Here is a 17860-nt window from a genome sequence, read left to right as displayed (position 1 = left end):
AACCCCCTCAAAAAAAAAAAAAAAAAAAAAAAAAAAAAAAATTTTCACTTAGTTCACTTAGTAACAATCCTCTGAGACAGGATACACTGGGATATTTGACAACAGATATGTTGAGTGAATTGGGTGTCAGGAGACTGGGGCTCTGCCACTTACTCTGAGCAAAACACTTCACTTCCCTGAGCTTCTGAGATTTTCATCTGTAAAGGGGGAATAATACTGTTCTCTTAGAATTGTGAGGATTAAAAATGTCGAGTAAATGCCCTAAGCCTGAAGCAGGCTCCATGCAAGTCTCTAGGCCTCCAATCCAGCATTCATTCCCTGCCTCACTAACCTGGATTTCCTTCCTCCATTTCCATCTCAAACCTCACATCCTGAGGCCCTGCCCCTCACCTTGATGCCCACAACACCGCCCTTGGATTTTATAACTTGGGGGAAGGGACGACCATCATCCGCCTTCTGGTAGAGTGTCTCGTGGAAGAGGATGACACCCCCAATGCAGGGGTTCACGCGGTCGTCAGCTGTCAGCAGCAGCTGGCGGTAGAAGCGCCGGTTCTCCTCGGTGTTCTCGGTGCCAATGGACTGCAGCCTCTTGGCAATGCTCCCTGGGAGTGTCACATGGGAATTAGGGGACCAGCCTGCCACTCCTAACCCTGCACCCTCCACCCATTCTGTCTCCTGCCCGCACCAGTGGACTCATCTGCAGCCAGGATGCCCTTGCCGGGTGCCACGATGCGGTGAGCGATGTCAGACAGCTCCTTCTTCTGCTCCGGGGTCAGCGCTGGATATTGGTAGGGCATGGTGCTGGTGGTAGCAAGTTCCTGGGTACAGGAAGCAGGGGAAGGACTAGTTAGCTGGGGTTTCCCATCATCTCCCAATGAGCAGGGCTCCTCGCCTGGAGGTCAGGGAAACGTTCCCTACCTCCCCTGCCCCACACCCAGCAGGCCCTGGGGCGCTTCTGGTCCCCAGCTCTCCCGTAGGCCCAACTTCCCTATACTAGGCCTGCCCCTGTACCTTTCCTAACTCTGTCTGGTGCTGGGTGTTGCCCAGCTGAGGGTGGAGTTGCGCACTGGCAACTGGGGGAAAGGAAAAGGCCATAGCCATAGACAGGTGGGTCATGTTGAAGCTGGACCCTTCTGGCTTGCGCCTTGCCATGGGGTCACCTTGCCTGAAAACAAAACCGAACCGGAGTATTTTAGAATGTAAAGATTGAATCGAGCAGAGGGCCCAATACCCTCGTGGGAAAGGGCCCAGATAAGGGTAAAGTCTGTGCTTCAAGCCACACAGCAACCCCGGAGCCAGATCTGAGATTAGAACCCAGCTCTTCTGACTGCCACTGGGGTGTTCCTTCCAATCCACCCAAGATCCCAGGGCTGGCCCGGGCTCCAAGTCTTCAAGGACATCCCAAGGTCAGGCTTTTCCCCACAAGGGAGGGGGTGGGTGGTAGGAAAGGGGTATTAGGAAAAAGATAAGAGAGCAACGAGAAGCCCAGGAAAGGGCGGCGGAACAAGCCCTAGCCCGAGGAAAGGAAAGCGGTAAGCTTTGCCGTCGTCACTGTTCCTACGGGGCAAGCGCCTTCCCCTGAAAAATGCTCCTGTCGCTTCGCACGGCTGCAGCTGTTCCGGGCTCAGAATCAAGGTCGCCCGATAAGGAGAGACAGGGAAAGCGTTAATGGGGCATCAAGCACCGCCAATGGGTTTCCCCTCCTCACGAGGGGCGGCCCGTTTCCCAGGGCAGAAACCAACCTCCCGCTTGCGAGAACCCTGGGGCTGTACACGGGCCGACCCCCACCCCTCAGTGGCTCTTAGGATCCCCGCCAGGGCTAAGGGGCCCTAATCCTTTGCCACAGGGGTCCCTGCAAGAAAAGGGGAGGGGAATGGTCCTTCATCTCATCCGGCTTCCTCCCCCGCCATGACTCAGCACGCGCTGCCGCTGCATTGCGCAGTTATGGGACCTCAGGCTGGAGGAGCCGGAGAGCCTGTGTGTGGCTGGTAGTAGGGAGACGCTGGCATGGGGTGGGGTGCTCCACGAGGACGCCCAACCCGCCACTGCCCCCAAGATCCCTCTCCAAGGTCCCTGGTCCCTGCACGTGAAGAGGGGCGCTCACCTGGCACAGAAGAGGGGCGGGTGTGCAGGGTGCGGCGGCAGAGGGCGGCGGGCTGGTGAGTGGACTCAGGGAGCGAACGCGGCACTCGTCACCAGGACCCCTTCTGCGGCGCGTTCCGAGAGGAACGCAGCCGATTCAGCCTCGGAGGGGGCGGCGCAGGGGGCGGGAAAGAGGAAGGCAGCGCCTGGCCTTTTAAAGGCACCACTCCGCCCTCCGCCGAGCATTTTCCTTTACGAGGAGCGGGCGGCGTCCAATTGCAGGCGATAGACTGGGCTACAGACCGCCCCTGAGAGGCGCAGCCCAGAGGCCGCGCTAGGAAGGGGCGGGCGCCGAGAACACGATCCCTCCCCACCCCCCTCGGACGTGACTCGGGCCACATCCCGCGGGTCGCAAGCTCCCGCCCCTCCGCTCCTTTCCCCCCAGCCTGGTGCGCTCTGGGGCGCCGTGACTCAGCCAGAATGTTGGCACTGGAGAAGGGGGAGACCGGGAAGTGGGGGATGCGGATAGAAGAGTCGGAAACGAAGGAGGCTGAGTTTCGTCGCCCAGGCCGGGCCCGCGGCCCGGGACCGCCCCAGCTTCGGGCTTCGCGGCTGCGGCGCGTGTCACCATCGGGGCCACATGGCGCAGTCGTGCCTCAGCCTGCCTCGCCCGCGGGCTGGATCCGCGCGGAGCCGATCCCCAGTCACTGGCCCAGGCGTAACAGAGGCGGAGGAAAGGGCAGCGAGAGGACGCGCAGGCAGCGCGAGAGGGCAGCAGAGCTGGCGCAGCGCAGAGGCGAGGCCTCCCGGTGCGAGCTCCGGGCGGGCCGGGCTGGGTCGCGCATGCGTGCGCGCTCTCTGCCTGGGCCGCCGCAGCCAGGCTGGTAGTCTTCTGCGCCACCGAAAACCAGAATGCGCGGCTATGGACCGGCCGCTGCTCGGCCTCGGGCATGCGGGGCCACAGTTCCTGCCAAATGCCCTCCTTGCGCCTGACTTCCATCTCCAAAATAAAATCCGTCCCCGAACTGATCTGTCTCCCAGATGCTTAGCCCCCTGCTCCTACCGTCCAAGTCTTCCCTCCTCACCCGGACCCATCTGGACCCTGTCGGCCCAACCCCATCCCCACCCAGGCCCGGTCCTGCAAGGGGCCCACCTGCGGCAAGGCTGAAGGAGCCGGCAGAGCCTGGTCAGCAGCGAGTGAGCCAGGGGTGCCCGGGCTGGGTTATAAGGCGGCTCCTGCCCGCCCCACACGTGTCCCCGACCTTCTCCGATGACCCCTGCCCTTTTCCCGCCACGGATCCTCTGGCAGGGACCTATATTTAGGGAAACCTGAAGCCCCTGACATTCACACCAGCCTGGGGCCCGGCATGGAGGAAGGGGGAGGAAGCCTTGGGTCGGCCCTGTTGACGGGGAGGGAGCCCTTGCCCACTCACCGGTGCTTCAGAGGAAATTTCTTCTTTGGAAATCCAGACGGAGGCCCTTGATTGTCAAGAGAAATAAATCTTTGGCCAGGGACCTGTGGGAGGGAAAGGGGTGAGGGGACTCAGATCACGTGGCCTCCCTGCCACCCTCCCAGACTCCTCTAATCTCTCTCCTCCCCAGACTCCCTGCCGTGATGGTGGCTGTTCTGATTCTCTGGAGCCCTGGTTTTTTTTAGGAAGGAGAGCAGATACTGGCACTACACTCACCTCCTAAAATAACCGAGAGTCCGTGGACGGAGTGTGGTCGGGCACCCTTGTGTACCCGGTACTCAAGGGCCAGGCTCCTCCTATAACACTTGTGTGTGGTGAGCAGCGCCACCCCCCTGCCCACCTTCAAATAGAATCGTTGACGTGGGGAGGGGAAAGGGAGCCAGGACACCTGCCCCAGCAGTAGCCCCTCTCTCTTCTGGCCCTCCAGAGGAGCTGCCGTCCAGTCGGCAAAGAGTCCCGCCCTGCAGGGAGCCAGGCCCCACACTGCCACTTCCAGTTCCCAGGCCTGGGTGCTGGGCAGGCCATTTGTGGTTCCAGTGGCCTGGAGAAAGGCTCTTCAGGGAGGAGGGCCCATGGGCCCTGGGGGCTGGCCACTCTCCAGAGGGCAGGGGCCCTGGGTTCTCATCGGAGCTTGATTTCGAAGCAGAGACAGTTGAGGCTCTGGCAGTCGGGGAGCTGGCACGTACAGGCACAGTCGCAGAGTGGGCAGCAGCGGGGGCAGCGAGGTGCCCAGTCCTGAGGGAGGAGAGAGAGGGGTGAGGTAGGTGGGATGGGGCCAAGCCTGTTGCTCTCTAAGGGGAGAAGGGAACAAAGAGGCCTGGGAAGTTCCATTTGCCCAGTGGAACAGAGGGTACTGTCCATCATTCCCAGAAACAAGAGCAATTCTCTGTGCTGTTGAAAAATCAGCAATGAGTCCTTGTTCTGAACAACTGAGTTCAGGAGCTAGAAGCAACGATCCGGGGTTCTCTCCTTCCTATTTTATGGGTGAGAAGACTGAGGACCAGAGAGCAACTGGCCCTGGGTCCCATGCTAGAATTTGGGCCTCCCAGTGTCAAGCTCAAAAGATGGCTCTGCCACAGTCCCGGGGTCTGTGCAGTTGAGGCAGTAGACAGAGAAAGCACATACATTTTTCTGTCCATCATGAAAATGACTTGTGGGCTTTATGGACTTCTTCAGCATGAGACCAAACTATAGGGTCTCATTCTCACTATTTTTGTGCATCTGCTCTCTGCAAGGAACAGACCGCATTCGTGAATGATTTAAAAAATCTTTCCAGGTATCTTTGAAAATGGCAATTTACATATTTTTCTTTTCTTTTCTTTTTTTTTTTTTTTTGAGACAGAGTCTTGCTCTGTGTCACCCACGCTGGAGTGCAATGGCAGGATCTCGGCTCACTGCAACCTCTGCCTCCCGGGTTCAAGTGATTCTCCTGTCTCAGCCTCCTGAGTAGCTGGAATTACAGGTGCCCACCAGTACACCCGGCTAATTTTTGTATTTTTAGTAGAGACGGGGTTTCACCATGTTAGTCAGGCTGGTCTTGAATTCCTGACCTCAGGTGATCCACCCACCTTGGCCTCCCAAAGTGCTGGGATTACAGGTGTGAGCCACTGTGCCCAGCCTTATATCTTTTAATTATCAGAATCCTGAGTAATGGGCTTCTTTACAAAAGAGAAAATGGATGGCTGGACAAGGTGGCTCTCGCCTGTAATCCCAACAACTTGGGAGGCCAAGGTGGGCGGATCACTTGAGGTCAGGAATTCAAGACCAGCTGGGCTAACATGGGGAAACCTCTTCTCAACTAAAAACACAAAAATTAGCTGGGCGTGGTAGCGTGCACTTGTAATCCCAGCTACTCAGAAGCCTGAAGCAGGAGAATCGCTTGAGCTTGGGAGGCAGAGGCTGCAGTGATCTGAGATCGACCCACTGCACTCCAGCCTGGGCAACAGAACAAGACTCTGCCTCAAAAAAAAAAAAGAAGCTGGGCGTGGTGGCTCACTCCTGTAATCCCAGCACTTTGGGAGGCTGAGGCGGGTGGATCACGAGGTCAGTAGATCGACACCATCCTGGCTAACATGGTGAAACCCCGTCTCTACTAAAAATAAAAAAGAATCAGCCGGGTGTGGTGGCCTGCGCCTGTAGTCCCAGCTACTCGGGAGAGCGAGACAGGAGAATTGCTTGAACCCAAGCAATTGGGCGACAGAGCAAGACTTGGTCTCAGAAGAAGAAAAAAAAAAGGAAATAGAGGCATAGACAGAGAGTCAAGTGATGAGAATGGAGCTGGGATGTACAGTCCTGCCTGCAATCCCCTTTGAGCCCTCTGCCTCCCAGCGCTAGGAGCATCAGCCTCTCTCTGGGTCTGCCAGGGCGGGGGCAGCTCATCCCATATTCTCCACTGAGCTAGCACAGGACTTATGCTCAGCAGGCGTCTGAGATATAAATGAATGCTGAATGAATGGATGAATCTAAGCATATCATTTGTCTTCTTTAGGCAAAGAAGAAGAGGGCTTCTCAGCTTCTGAAGGAAACAAGGTCTGTCTCTTGGGCAATAGGAACAGCATGTACTTAGAGGCAAGAAGGGAGAACTGGTCTATCCAGTGCACTGCTGTCCTCCCCTGGGACAGGGATGACCTGCAGCTGCCTTAGGCATGGGCTGGAGTCAGGCCAAATGGCTGAAGTGGCCCAGGATGGCTGTGTGACAGAAGACTGGCTCCTTGAGGCCAGAGGCAGAGGTAGTGACAGTCACAGTTGTACAGTTCAATCAGAAACTTGGCCAAGCCAGGAATAGGGGAATGACCTTTCCAGTAGCTGAGGTTTCGGGGTGCAGTGTCAGATGGCTGGTGAGATCAGATATCACTAGGGGCTGCAGTGAGGGGAGGGGACCTGCCACCTGCAGGGACAGGGGTCTGAATTGGGCTGTGCTACTGTCAACAGAACTGCCTCCTGGTGGGAGGCTAGAACTGTCATGGTGGAAGGGAGAGAGAACTGATTTTCCTGTGTTTGATGAGGGTGTGATTTGGGGTGTCTCTAGGGAGTCCCAGTGTGGGGATGAAATCGCTTCTGCGGGTTTCTGAAGGACCACACCATCATTCTGTGCACAGAACCCGTGGCTGAGAGAGGCTCTGCTGCCATTACCTCAGAAAAGAGGGTATTAAAAGCATTTCTTGGCTCTCTCCCTTGAAAGGGTTTAGATCTTGTCATTAATAACTGGCTAATGGATTTCTCAACTGTTACAAGCAGCCATGTGGCTTCTGGAAGGAATCTGCTGTTTAAGTACATTAAACAAGGACTCTGCAAGACTGTTAACCCTTGTGTCTCTCTTGGCTCTCAGGAGAGTTTTTCACTTGAATTTTTCCCGTTGACTCTGACAGCCAGCCATCATCGTAGTGATGGTTAAAGCTCAGGCCCTAGAGTCAGTAAGGCCTGGGTTTGAACCTCAGCTTGGCTAATTCATGTTTTCAGCCCTCAGTTTCCTCATTTCTGCAACAAATATAACACCTAAGGCTGGGTGCAGTGGCTCACACCTGTAATCCCAGCACTTTGGGAGGTCGAAGCGGGCGGACCACCTGAGATCAGGAGTTCAAGACTAGCCTGGCCAACATGGTGAAACCTCATCTCTATTAAAAATACAAAAATTCTTTGGGAGGCCGAGGCGGGCGGATCACAAGGTCAGGAGATCGAGACCACGGTGAAACCCGTCTCTACTAAAAATACAAAAAATTAGCCGGGCGCGGTGGCGGGCGCCTATAGTCCCAGCTATTCAGGAGGCTGAGGCAGGAGAATGGCGTGAACCCGGGAGGCAGAGCTTGCAGTGAGCCGAGATCCCGCCACTGCACTCCAGCCTGGGCGACAGAGCGAGACTCCGTCTCAAAAAAAAAATACAAAAATTTCCGGGTGCAGTGGCTCACGCCTGTAATCCCAGCACTTTGGGAGGCCGAGGTGGGCGGATTGCCTGAGCTCAGGGGTTCAAAACCAGCCTGGGCAACATGGCAAAACCTCGTCTCTACTAAAAATACAAAAAATTAGCCGGGTGTGGTGGCGGACACCTGTAATCCCAGCTACTCAGGAAGCTAAGGCAGGAGAATCGCTTGAACCCAGGAGGCGGAGGTTGCAGTGAGCAGAGATCATGTCACTGCACTGCAGCCTGGTGACAGAACGATACTGTCTAAAAAACAAACAAACAAACAAACAAAAATTAGCTGGGCATGGTGGCACATGCCTGTGGTCCCAGCTACTCAGGAGGCTGAGGTGGGAGACTTGCTTAAACCTGGGAGGTGGAGATTGCAGTGAGCCGAGATTGTTTTACTGCACTCCAGCCTGGGCAACAGAGTGAGACTCCATCTCAAAAGAATAAAATAGGCTGGGTGCAGTGGCTCACGCCTGTAATTCCAGCACTTTGGGAGGCTGAGGCAGGCAGATCACAAGATCAGATCGAGAGCATCCTGGCTAACACGGTGAAACCCTGTCTCTACTAAAAATACAAAAAATTAGTTGGGCGTGGTGGCGGGCACCTGTAGTCTCAGCTACTGGGGAGGCTGAGGCAGGAGAATGGCGTGAACCCGGGAGGCAGAGCTTGCAGTGAGCCGAGATCTCTCCACTGCACTCTAGCCTGGGCGACAGAGCGAGACTCTCTCAAAAAAAAAAAAAAAAAAAAAGAATAAAATAAAATAAAATGAACAAATATAACACCTACTTCATAAGGTCATTTTGGGGAATTGGTGGAAAGAACTAAGCATGATGCCTGATAAGTAGGGAGTGCTGGACGAAAGAGAGCTGTTCTTGGCTGGGCGCGGCGGCTCACACCTGTAATCCCAGCACTTTGTAAGGCCAAGGCAGGGGGATCGCCTGAGGTCAGGAGTTCAAGACCAACCTGGCCAACATGGTGAAACCCTGTCTCTACTAAAAATACAAAATTTAGCCGGGCATGGTGGCAGGTGCCTGTAATCTCACCTACTTGGGAGGCTGAGTCAGGAGAATCACTTGAACCTGGGAGGCAAAGGTTGCAGTGAGCCAAGATCGCACCACTGCATTCCAGCCTAGGCAACAGAGGGAGCACCGCACTCCAGCCTGTGTGACAGAGGGAGACCCTGTCTGGAAAAAAAAAAAAAAAAGAAAGAAAAAGAATGAGAGCTATTCTTATCATAGCTTCTTCCCTCAGCAGTGGTTCTTAAGCTGGTGTGCATCAGAATCATGTGAGAACTCGTAAAAGATTCACAAACTCTAGCCCCAGCCCAGACCTGAGTGTGGGGCCTAGATGCCTGGCTTTCATGTCCCATACCTGTTTCTGACCGCATGCAGGGCGAAGCAACCGCTGCTCCAGAGTACGCCATTTCTCACCCTCTGTTGTAATGGCCTAGTTATTTCTCTCTCTCCATCACCAGAATGGAAGCCCTGCGAGGATGGGGACCTTCTCTATCTTGTTTTCTGCTGAGTCCCCAGGGCCCTAGACAGTGCGTCAACAGTAACTCCATAAATCTTTGGTGAGTGAGTCAATGAACGAACGAATGAATGAGAACCTTGCAACATGTACATGAAAGAAGCAGAGCAGGCCAGGCATGGTGGCTCACGCCTGTAATCCCAGCACTTTGTGAGGCCAAGGCGGGTGGATCACGAGGTCAGGAGATCAAGACCATCCTGGCTAACACGATGAAAACTCATCTCTACTAAAAATACAAAAAATTAGCCAGGTGTGGTGGCACGCGCCTGTAATCCTAGCTACTCGGGAGGCTGAGACAGGAGAATCACTTGAACCCAGGAGGCGGAGGTTGAAGTGAGCCGAGATCGCACCACTGCACTGCAGCGTGGGTGACAGAATGAGACTCTGTCTCAAAAAGAAAAAAACCCACAGAAGCAGAGCAGGCAAGCCGGCAGGTTTCTCCCTCAGTAACGAAGAAAAACCTGGGTTTCTGTTCTGGCTGGTCCAGTCATATAACCTCCAAGTCACTCCAGCCTCCATAAACCTCAGTGTCTACAGCTGCCACGTGGCAAGACATTTGTAACCTTCCTGGCTGTTATTACAGGGAAACTGAAGAGGGAGGGACTTAAATGTACTTTGTGGAAAGGCAGCTCAAGGACAGAAAGAATCTGCCCCGCCCTCCACCCTGCTAAATCCCTTCCGAGCTCCAGCGGAAGCCGGAGAGGATCAGGCCCTGATGTCTCCAGGTTTTAAAGTTCCTGGGGAAGGTGGGAGGGCCCAGTCCATCCTTACAATGCACCTCACCCATCCTCTCGCCCAACGAGGAGATGAGTCCCTGGCTATTCACTTCAAGTAGACAGAAGGAGTAGGAGGTGGCATCCCCAGGACAGGGGGCCAGAAATCATTTTATAATGGAGTATCTCCTATAAGACAGGAGGTTGTTTTGTTTTGTTTTGTTTTGTTTTTGAGACGGAGTCTCACTCTGTCACCCAGGCTGGAGTGCAGTGGCACGATCTCAGCTCACTGCAATCTCTACCTCCCGGGTTCAAGCAATTCTCCTGCCTCAGCCTTTCCAGTAGCTGGGATTACAGGCGAGTACCACCACGCCAAGACAGGAGTTTTCAGAACCCAAGGTCTCCTCCTTTTGCCCTTCTGCCCCTCAGCTCCAACCCTGGGACCCCTCTCCTGACTGCCCCTAGGAAACCAGAAGCCGATTGTCTGAAAAAGCGCTCCTTGCTCCACAATTTACTTCAAAACTGAAAACACGCCACGGATTAGCACCAATCATCGTGTACCTAGGTTATGAATTTGCTTTTATCCTCCCCTTCCGTCCTAGGGAAGGAAGGTCACCACTCCAAGGGCAGGCACTTTGCTGTCTGAATCTCTGAGCCCAAAATAATCATTCCTCAGGAAGGTGGTCAATTACATTTAACATCTTTAAACCCACAAATGCAAACAGGCCTGTCTGCAAGCTAGGCTTCTCCCCTGAGGATTCTACTTCAGTTAACGCTGTGGAGCTATTTGTGATGCAAGATTCTCCTGCCTAACACTCTGGAGAAGCCACTAAACTTCCCTAAGCCAGCTTACTCCCCGCTGCAGGAGGAGGACAGTAACCCCTGCATGTCTGCACGCACAGGCACGGATAGGTGGCCAAGTGTGATGTCAGGTAGAGGCTGAGCCCGGTGGCTCACATTTGTAATTCCAGCACTTTAGGAGGCCGAGGCAGGCAGATCACCTGAGGTCAGGAGTTGGAGACCAGCCTGACCAACATGGAGAAACTCCGTCTCTACTAACAATACAAAATTAGCCAGGCGTGGTGGCGCATCGCTGTAATCCCAGCTACTCGGGAGGCTGAGGCAGGAGAATCACTTGAACCCAGCAGGCGGAGATTGCAGTGAGCCGAGATGGCACCATTGCACTCAAGCCTGGGCAACAAGAGCAAGACTTGTCTCAAAAAAAAAAAAAAAAAAGGGCAAGTAGAGGCTGGGCATGGGCATGGTGGCTTACACCTGTAATCCCAGTACTTTGGGAGGCTGAGGATGGCGGATCACTTGAGCCCAGAAGTTCAACACCAGCCTGGGAAACATCATGAAACCCCGTCTCTGCGAAAGATACAAACATTAACTGGGTGTGGTGGCATGCACCTGTAGTCTCAGCTACTCAGGAGGCTGAGGCTGAGGTGGAAGGATTGCTTGAGCCCAGGAGGTAGAGGCTGCAGTGAGCTATGATTGCACTACCGGACTCCAGCCTGGGTGACAAAGCAAGATCCTATCTCAAAAAAGGCGGGGGATAGAGGAACAGTAGCAGGTATGATGAAATAACCTACGTGATAGCACCCAATTTTTGCCAAATAATAGTAAAATACAGCAGTGATAGTACTGTATATTAGTATATGAGAGATACATATAAAACAGCAACTTTGGGATAGAGAGTGGGTTTGTAAAGTGGTACTTTCTGTGTATTTCTATATGTATACTTTGTAAGTAATACTTTCTGTAATCAGAAAAAACATATAGGTTTTAAAAAATACCCAGCTCTCCAGGAGTTCAAGGCTTCAGTGAGCCAGTGAGCTGTGATTGTGCCACTGCACTCTAGCCTGGGTGACAGACCAAAACTCTATCTCTGAAAAAAAAAAAAAAAAAAAACGGCCAGGCTCAGTGGCTCACGCCTATAATCTTAGCACTTTGCTTTGGGAGGCTGAGGCGGGCAGATCACCAGGTCAGGAGTTCAAGACCAGCCTGGCCAACATGGTGAAACCGCATCTCCACTAAAAATAACAAAAATTAGCTGGGCGTGGTGGCGCACGCCTGTAATCTTAGCTACTCAGGAGGCTGAGGCAGGAGAACTGCTTGAACCCAGGAGGTGGAAGTTGCAGCGAGCTGAGATTACGCCATTGCACTCCAGCCTGGGCAACAGAGCTAGACTCCGACTCAAAAAACAAAAACAAAAAAAAAAACCATGGCTGGGCCATGGTGGCTCACACCTGTAATCCCAGCACTTTGGGCAGCCAAGGCAGGTGGATCATTTGAGGTCAGGAGTTTGAGACCAGCCTGACCAACGTGGTGAAACCCCATCTATACTAAAAATACAAAAATTAGCTTTATGGTAGTTGTGTGCACCTGTAATCCCAACTACTCAGGAGGCTGAGGCAGGAGAATTGCTTGAGCCTGGGAGGTGGAGGTTGTGGTGAGCCAAGATTGCGCTACAGCACTCCAGCCTGGGTGAGAGAGTGAGGCCCTGTCTCAAACAACAACAACAAAAATAAAGAAAGAAAGAAAAAAAAAAAAAAAATCCAGCTCTGGAAGGAGGAAAGTAAAAAAAAAAAAGAAACTCAGTTCTCAGTTCTCAGGGTTGTTGGGAAAAACAATGAGGTCAGTAAAGAGGTCCTATACCTGGAACATAGTTCATTCGGTGAACGGAAAGGAGCTGTGTGAGCTGTTTTTTGTTACCCACATCACCCTTCTCTGGCTGGCACCCTATTTTATTTTCTTCAAGTAACTTTCACCAGACATTATCTGATAGGTTGTTTTTACCTGTCTCCACGTGACTCACACCCCGGAACCGTGCCTGGCCTTGAGAAGGTGCTCAGTAATAAATGTTGCTGAGCAAAAAAATGAATGCACCGATCATTCCTAGATCAGGGCTTAGCGGGGCAGGGGGTAGGAATGGAACTCACAGCTCCGGTGGGCTGGGGGCAGCAGGCATCCAGGAAGTGGGCTGGGCTAGGCAGAGGAAAGTCGCAGGCTTCTGCACAGGTCCAGCAGCAGTCTGGGGGCCCTGAGGCACCTTGCTTCCTGCAGGGGGAGCTACCGTCCGCGCAGCAGCCCTGGGCCTAGATCACAGGGTTCAGGATGTGGAACAGGCAGCAGATAGTGACAGCCAAGCCAGCTTTCCCGAGGGGGCAGGAAAAGGTTTGGCTGGGGACAGGAGAGGAGGGAACCCCTGGTACTATAAAACGGATAGATGCAAGGGCTAAATGTCAAGTGTCTCAGGGTAAGAGCCTGCAGATGAAGGGACAGGTTAACAGGATTCCTCTTCCCCAGAGCCCACCCTTTATCCCCCACCAGACCCCTCACCAGCAGGCAGTGCCTAGTCAGCAGGACTAGACCCAGCAGCAACAAATAGATGCCCACAGCGATGAAGACGATGGCAGGGATGGGGAGCAGCAGGGGAGGGCTGCTGACAGGAGCCGGGGTTGGATTCCATGGACTAGAGGAGGCCTGGACGAGCACAGGGGGAAGGGGTGACAAGGAGGTGGAGAGGGGTTGCAGGAACACGGGAATACCATGAGGGACGCGGAGGCGGGTGGGAGAGGAACGGCCACCAGATGGTGGGGAGAGCATCAATGGGACTACACCCTGACTCATTATCTTGTGCCCTGAGCCTGCCTTTTTCCCTATCATTTCCAGTTTAGCACCATCAAGCACTTCTGCATTCTAGAGTCTTCTAGGGCTTACTGATTTTCCTTCTAGAATGCCTCTCCAAAGAGATCTCTTGTCTCTGACTCCCCTGCCACTCCTTTACCATCCCTCAGCTCACATTACCGGCCCCTGTCATCCAACCTGCAATTTTTCCCCTTTTCCATACCAGATGTCCTTGTGTATCCCTCCCTCCCTTACAATCCATCAATGGCTCCCAGTAACTCACTTAAAACTTTTTCTTTTATTTATTTATTTTATTATTATTATTGAGATGGAGTCTCACTCTGTCACCCAGGCTGGAGTGCAGTGGGGCGATCTCGGCTCATGCAACCTCTGCCATCCGGGTTCAAGGGATTCTCCTACTTCAGCCTCCCAAGTAGCTGGGATAAAAGGCACGCGCCACCACGCCCAGCTAATGTTTGTATTATTTTTAGTACAGAGGGGGTTTCGCCATGTTGGCCAGGCTGGTCTTGAACTCCTAATCTCAGGTCATCCACCCACCTCGGCCTCCCAAAGTGCTGGGATTCCAAGCATGAGCCACCGCACCTGGCTATTTTTCTTAGAGACAGTGTCTCACTCTGTCACTCAGGCTGGAATGCAGCGGCAAGATCATGGCTCGCTGCAGCCTCGAGCTCCTGGGCTTAAACGATCCTCCCACCTCAGCCTCCTCAGTAGCTGGAATTACAGGCGATAGCCACCACACCTGGCACTTAAAACTTATGTCAGTGACAAAATTCCCAGTTTAGTCCTGCCTACCTCTCTCCCTCCTTCTCTTCCAAACACATGATAGCCCTAGCAATTCCCCAAATGCTGCAGCCTCCCTCTCACCCCCAGGCTGTTTCCTCTGCCGGAAATGCCTTTTCTCCTGGATTACTTGGTCAACCTCCTCATCTTGCCAGGAATACCAGAAATGTGCTCTCCCGTGGGAAGTCCATTCCTGGCACTCTTCCTCACAGTTCTCGTCCTGAGCTGGCAGGGTGTAGTCTCTGTTGGTTAGAAGCCCCCTCCCCAGTCCGTGCTGGAAGGCAGGCTCAGTCGGGGTGAGGACAGGGCGCTGAGGGGGCTCAGAGAGGGGAAGGGGCCCGGACTTACGTCCATGGGGCAGGGCAGAGCCAGTCAATCCGGGAGCTGCAGAAGGAAGGTTCTGGGTCTCAGGGGCTGAGAGGCACCGTTAGACCGGGATGCCCACCCTCCTTCCCTTTCCTTTTTGGGGAAACTGAGGCCATCGCTGGGCCAGAGGGTGGAATTCGGGAAAGGGAATGGGAGGCGGGGGATCCGAGGCGGCGCCTTCCTCGCAGGCTTCAGCGCGCCCCAGACCACTCCCCTCTTCAGTCCCTACACCCCGGGCTTCCCCGGTCGGTCCGCCCCCATCACCTGCACCCTCGGGCCGCGGGCAATTCACGGATTCCGCGCCGAGCTGGGTCCAATAGGCCGAGGCACCGGCTCCGCCCAGAAGCCGTTCGCGGCATCCAGCTGTTGCCATGGTGACTAGAGCGGCGTTTTTTACGGCGGCCGCCGAGGCCCAAACTCCCTCCTGCCGCCTCGCGCCTCGCGCCTGCCGCCTGGCGCCTCGCGCCTACCGCCTCGCGCCTCCCGCCTCCCTCCTGAGCTTCCGCTGATACCAGCTTTACGCCGCTGCAGCCCTAGGGGCTTTTTCGAGGGGACCCAAGGGGAAGAGCGAATCCCGCCACCGCCAGCCTAGGTCGGATCCTCATCAGATGCTGGACGTTGGAGGAGGCACCGGGTTGTGGGGCGCCACAGGAGGATTGAACCCCCAGGCTACACCGAAGACTTGGATGTATTTCCGGCCAAGCCATTGCGCATCTGCAAAAGGGAGAAAAGCCTGCTGCTCAGGAATATTGTAAAAATCAAAGCTACTTTTTATATTTTATTTTTATTTATTTATTTATTTTTGAGACCGAGTCTCGCTCTGTCGCCCAGACTGCAGTGCAGTGGTGCGATTTCGGCTCACTGCAACCTCCGCCTCCCGGGTTCAAGCGATTCACCTGCCTCAGCCTCCCGAGTAGCTGGGATTACAGGCGCGCACCACCACACCCGGCTAATTTTTGTATTTTTAGTAAAGACGGGATTTCGCAATGTTGACCAGGCTGGTCTCGAACTCCTGACCTCAGGTGATCTGCCCGCTTTGGCCTCCCAAAGTGGTGGGATTACAGGCGTGAGCCACCGCACCCAGCCTATTTTTATTTTTTAAAATGTAGCTTTGGGCCGGGCGCGGTGGCTCAGGCCTGTAATTCCAATACTTTGGGAGGCCAAGGCTGGTAGATCACGAGGTCAGGAGATTGAGACCATCCTGGCTAACACGGTGAAACCCCGTCTCTACTAAAAATACAAAAAAAAAAAAAAGCCGGGCGTGGGGGCGGGCATCTGTAGTCCCAGCTACTTGGGAGGCTGAGGCTGGAGAATGGTGTGAATCCGGGAGGCTGAGCTTGCAGTGAGCCGAGATCTACCACTGCACTCCAGCCTGAGCAACAAAGCGAGTCTCCGTCTCAAAAAAAAAAAAAAAAAAAAAAAAAAGTAGCCTTGAATGCCGGGCACAGTGTCTCACACCTGTAATCCTAGCACTTTGGAAGCAGATCACCCGAGGTCTGGTGTTCGAGACCCGCCTGGCCAACATGGCAAAACCCTGTCTCTAGTAAAAAAATACAAAAATTAGCCGGTTGTGGTGGCGGGCGTCTGTAGTCCCTGCTACTTGGGAGGCTGAGGCAGGAGAATTGCTTGAACACGAGAAGCGGAGGCTGCAGTGAGCTAAGATCGTGCCACTGTACTCCAGCCTGGGCGACAGAGTGAGACTTTGTCTCAAAAAAATATATAAATAAAAACTAAAAATAAAAAAGTAGTGATGGTGTTGTGCTATGTTGCCCAGGCTGATCTCAAACTCCTGGCCTTAAGTGAGCCTCCTTCCTCAGCCTCTCAAGTAGCTAGGACCACAGATGCGTGCCACTGTGCCTGGCTAATTTTGTTTTTTTTTTTTTTTTTTACATTTTTTGTAGAGGAGGTCTCACTATGTTGCCCAGGCCATCTTGGACTCCTGGCCTCAAGCAATCCTCCATCCTCAGCCTCCCAAAGTGCTAGGATTACAGGTGTGAGCCACCGTGCCCCACCAAAGCTACTTGTTAATTGTGTGGAATTATCAATATTTTTTTCAATCTGCTCCCACTGCTCCATTTTTACTCCATTTTGACAGCCTTCACATCACTATCAAAGTGATTTCCTACCACCCACATCAAATCTTGCTTCTTTTCCACTTTAAAACTTCCAAAGGCTTCCCACTTACTCCAGGAGAAAGCCCAAATGCTTTAGCAGACTGTCAACACCATCCACTGTGTGCCCTGCCTACCTTCCTTTTATTCATTCACAACATATTCAGTGGGTAACAGGCACTGCTGTAGTATCTAGCAGAGAATAAGGCAAACTTCCTGCCCTCATGTTGCTGACATTTTACCAGAGGAGGGAGATCAGGTATTAAATATATGTAAACAAATTAAATTTTGTACCCCCTTGGTTCTTTTTTTCTGATTTATTTTTTATTTTTATTTTTTGAGATGGAGTTTCGCTCTTGTCTCCCAGGCTGGAGTGCAATGGTGCGATCTTGGCTCACTACAACCTCTGCCTCCCGGGTTCCAGTGATTCTCCTGCCTCAGCCTCCTGAGTAGCTGAGATTACAGGCAAATGCCACCACACACACCTAATTTTTGTGTTTTTAGTAGAGACAGGGTTTCACCATGTTGGCCAGGCTAGTCTCGAACTCCTAACCTCAGGCAATCCCGCCTGCCTTGGCCTCCCAAAGTGCTGGGATTACTGGCATGAGCCACCATGCCCAGCCTTTTTTTCTGAATTTTTAGAGATATGGTCTTGCTTTGTTGCTCAGGCTGGTCTTGAACTCCTGGGCTCAAGCGATCCTCTAGCCTCAGCCTCCCAGGTAGCTGAGATTACAGGCATGAACCACCATGCCTGACTTCCCATTGGTCCTTTCAATAGGATTTGCTGAAGCTTCCTTAACCAGTGTGTAGGGTCTCACATTTCCACAGCTTTGCAGATGCTGATCCCTCTGCTTGGGACACCCTCTGTCTTCCCCTCAAACCTCTTCCTCATCCCTCAAGCATGTGCTCAGTTTCGCCTCTGTGAGGTCTCCCTACCAACCTCGGGCAGAGGTGGCTGCTTTGGGCTGTGAATTCCCAGAGCATCATACAGATACTGTTGTTCTAGCACTTCTCACAAGATACTTGAATTCCTCACTTCCGTGTCTGGCTCCACAATTAGACTGCAAGTGTCTGGGGCCTGGTCTGAGTCATCTCCTTATCCTGAGCTCTAGTGCTTGGCCTAGCCCTGGGAGCCTTGGTGAATATTCACTGATTTCCTTTCTTCCTTTCTTCTTCTTTTCTTCTCTTTCTCTTCTCTTCTCTTCTCTTCTCTTCTCTTCTCTTCTCTTCTCTTCTCTTCTCTTCTCTTCT

The 17860-nt window shown here is 53.3% G+C and overlaps 1 protein-coding gene across 8 annotated transcripts in view; it reads right to left on the bottom strand.

Moving 5' to 3' along the window:
* The window catches only part of ALDOA (aldolase, fructose-bisphosphate A), a 17585-nt gene extending 2694 nt beyond the window's left edge, over window positions 1-14891 (bottom strand). Inside the window, exons 1-10 of one of the 8 annotated variants that reach the window (XM_025370107.1) lie at window positions 14763-14877; window positions 14481-14516; window positions 13044-13187; window positions 12644-12799; window positions 8830-8942; window positions 3947-4289; window positions 3516-3598; window positions 1012-1165; window positions 686-818; window positions 391-602 (exon numbers count right to left, since the gene is read on the bottom strand). In XM_025370107.1, the coding sequence (XP_025225892.1) occupies window positions 391-602; window positions 686-818; window positions 1012-1165; window positions 3516-3598; window positions 3947-4289; window positions 8830-8942; window positions 12644-12799; window positions 13044-13187; window positions 14481-14486 (1344 nt within the window). In that variant the 5' untranslated portion in view covers window positions 14487-14516; window positions 14763-14877. Of the gene's footprint in view, window positions 1-390; window positions 603-685; window positions 819-1011; window positions 1166-2104; window positions 2878-3235; window positions 3739-3770; window positions 4290-8829; window positions 8943-12643; window positions 12800-13043; window positions 13391-14480 lie in introns of those variants that run through there. The other 7 variants (XM_025370109.1, XM_025370106.1, XM_025370110.1 and 4 more) reach the window with 7 other exon arrangements.
* Window positions 14892-17860: the final 2969 nt, after the last annotated feature.

The sequence above is a fragment of the Theropithecus gelada genome, chromosome 20 (genome assembly GCF_003255815.1).
Source record: "Theropithecus gelada isolate Dixy chromosome 20, Tgel_1.0, whole genome shotgun sequence".
Taxonomy (NCBI): Eukaryota; Metazoa; Chordata; class Mammalia; order Primates; family Cercopithecidae; genus Theropithecus; species Theropithecus gelada.
The sequence above is the reverse complement of the archived record's forward strand: the minus strand, read 5'-3'. Positions and strand labels throughout refer to the sequence as shown.